At 47.6% G+C, this 3,138-nt stretch overlaps 1 protein-coding gene across 1 annotated transcript; it reads right to left on the bottom strand.

Moving 5' to 3' along the window:
• Positions 1-2,273: 2,273 nt before the first annotated feature.
• Positions 2,274-2,771, bottom strand: LOC147979030 (uncharacterized). The gene has a single exon (XM_087514991.1). The coding sequence runs from the start codon at positions 2,769-2,771 to the stop codon at positions 2,274-2,276; it is 498 nt and encodes a 165-aa protein (XP_087371117.1).
• Between the last annotated feature and the right edge of the window lie 367 nt (positions 2,772-3,138).

Genomic DNA, 3,138 nt, shown 5'->3' with positions numbered 1-3,138 from the left:
GATATGCATCACACAATCTCAGATTCATCTATTCAACCAACACATAGAACCTCAAAGAGTGCCCTAAAGTTTCTACCGGAGAATCACGATGAAAACGTGTGCCAACCCCTATGCATAGGTTCATGGGTGGAACCCGCAAGTTGATCACCAAAACTTACATCAAGTGAATCACGTGATATCCCATTGTCACCACAGATATCCACGGCAAGACATACATCAAGTGTTCTCAAATCTTTGAAGACTCAATCCGATAAGATAACTTCAAAGGGGAAACTCAATCCATTACAAGAGAATAGAGGGGGAGAAACATCATAGGATCCAACTATAATAGCAAAGCTCGCGATACATCAAGATTGTATCACCTCAAGAACATGAGAGAGAGAGAGACCAAACACATAGCTACTGGTACATACCCTCAGCCCCGAGGGAGAACTACTCCCTCCTCGTCATGGAGATCACCGGGATGATGAAGATGGCCACTGGAGAGGGATTCCCCCTCTGGCAGGGTGCCGGAATGGGTCTAGATTGGCTTTCGGTGGCTATGGAGGCTTCTGGCGGCGGAACTCCCGATCTATTGTGCTCCCGGATGTTTTTAGGGTATATGGAGATATATAGGCGGAAGATGTACGTCAGGGGGGCCACGAGGGGCCCATGAGGGTGGAGGGCGCGCCCAGGGGGTGGGCACGCCCCCCTACCTCGTGGCCTCCTTGAAGCTTCCCTTACGTGGACTCCAAGTCTCCCGGGCTTCTTCTGATCCAAAAATAAGTTCCGTGAAGTTTTGGGTCAATTGGACTTCGTTTGATTTTCCTTTTCTGCGATACTCTAAAACAAGGAAAAAACAGAAACTGGCACTGGGCTCTGGGTTAATAGGTTAGTCCCAAAAATAATATAAAAGTGCATAATAAAGCCCATAAACATCCAAAGTTGATAATATAATAGCATGGAACAATCAAAAATTATAGATACGCTGGAGACGTATCACCTTCTTCTTCCCGCTCGACCGTGAGTGCTGTGCTGATAACCTGTCCAGTGGCTGCTATATACAGTAGTAAAGGCTCTTTGCTGGCTGGGGCAGCAAGCACCGACTGGGTGGAAAGTAGGGCTTTGAGCTCTACAAACGCTGCTTCAGCTTCAGGAGTCCACTCGAACTTGTCAGACTTCTTCATCAATCGGTAAAGAGGTAATGCCTTTTCACCGAGATGAGAAATGAATCGACTCAGGGCGGCCAAACAACCAGTAAGCTTCTGAACGTCATGCACACACAGGGCGTTTCATTCGGAGGATTGCGCTAACTTTCTCTGGGTTTGTGTCGATCCCTCGCTCGGAAACGAGGAAACTGAGTAACTTTCCGCCTGGGACTCCGAATGTGCAATTCGACGGATTAATCTTGATATCATATCTCCTCAAATTGGCAAAGGTTTCAGCGAGGTCAGTCAGCAGGTTGGAACCTTTACGCGACTTGACCATGATGTCATCCATGTATGGTTCCACATTCCGACTGATCTGAGTGAGCAAGCATTTCTGAATCATGCGCATGAATGTGGCACCAGCATTTTTGAGACCAAAAGGCATGGTAACATAGCAAAAACACCCGAATGGGGTATGAAGGAGGTTTTTATTTTGTCGGGTCCATACAGTCGGATCTGATGGTACCCAGAATATGCATCCAAAAAGGATAGACGCTCACACCCCACATTTGAGTCGACAATCTGGTCGATTTGAGGGAGAGGGAAATGATCATTTGGGCAGGACCGATTGATGTGTTTGAAGTCGATGCACATGCGAAGTGAATCATCTTTCTTGGGGACCATGACAACATTAGCGAGCCACTCGGAGTGGTATATTTCTCGGATGAACTCAGCTTCCAGAAGCCGAGCCACTTCCTCGCCAATGGACTTCCTTTTCTCCACGACGGACCGACGGAGATATTCCTTGAGTGGTTTTACTTTTGGGTCGACTTGCAAACAGTGGTCAGCCAGTCCCCTGGGTACACCTGGCATGTCAGATGGTTTCCATGCGAAGATGTCCCAGTTCTCACGGAGGAATTAGATGAGCGCTTCTTCCTATTTGATGTCGAGTGTTGTTGAGATATGAGTTGGAGCAGCATTGGGGTCAGTCAGATGAATGTGTATGGGTTTTGTTTCTCCGTATGATTGAAATGCAGACTCTGAAGCAGGCTTCTTAGCTCGCAACAAATCAATCAGGCCGGCGGTCTTTTTGTACTCTTCCATCTCTACCGCTGCCATCTGCTCATCGACAATTTTTGAACCTTTCTAGAGGCACTCTTCTGCCCTCTGCCGATTACCAGTGACTGTAATCACACCTTTGGGACCAGGCATCTTAAACTTGAGGTACATGTAACACGGTCGAGCCATGAAACGAGCATATGTAGTCCTGCCCAGAATAGCATGATAAGCAGTGTGAAAATCCACGACCTCAAACGTCAACTTTTCCTTGCGGTAATTCTTGGAGTCACTGAAAACCACGTAAAAGGTAATTTGGCCGAGTGAATCATCCTTCTTCCTTAGAATGACTCCATGGAAATGCATGTTGCTTTCGGTGAGTTTGGACATCGGAATACCCATCCCTCCGAGGGTCTCAGCATACAAAATGTTCAGACCACTGCCACCATCTATCAAAACCTTGGTCAATCGGGTGCCTTCAACGACTGGGTCGACCACCAACGCCTGCCGCACGGGGATAGTAACGTGTGCTGGGTGATCGGACTGGTCGAATGTGATAGGAGTCTTGGACCACTTCAGATATGTCATTGTCGCTGGAGTGATCATGTTCACTTCTCTGTTGCTGAGTTTCAATCGACTTTTGCTCTCTAGGTCAGCAAAAATCACTAAAGTGGCATTGACGTTAGGGTCACCATCATCCCCCTCTTTGTCTTCATCCTTGTATTCATCCTTTTCTTTCTCGCTAGGCCGACCCTCTTGGAAGCTCTGATTCAGGAGTCGACACTGTCGAGTGGTATGCTTCGGGTAAATCAAGTTTCCCTCTTCATCTGTCTTAGTGTGTATATGACACGGCAAATCTAGCACATCATTCCCTGCTGGATCCTTCACCTTCTTGGGGACCCACGGTCCCTTAGGCTTTCCTTTGAATTTTCCTTGGGTCACCGCTGCAGCTTCC

This window comes from Triticum urartu, chromosome 3A, assembly GCF_056163025.1.
Source record: "Triticum urartu cultivar PI428250 chromosome 3A, HENAU_Tu73, whole genome shotgun sequence".
Lineage (NCBI taxonomy): Eukaryota > Viridiplantae > Streptophyta > Magnoliopsida > Poales > Poaceae > Triticum > Triticum urartu.
The sequence above is the reverse complement of the archived record's forward strand: the minus strand, read 5'-3'. Positions and strand labels throughout refer to the sequence as shown.

Excerpts from the sequence above, each read along its gene's own strand:
- LOC147979030 (XM_087514991.1), bottom strand. The coding sequence starts at position 2,771 with ATGACATATCTGAAGTGGTCCAAGACTCCTATCACATTCGACCAGTCC.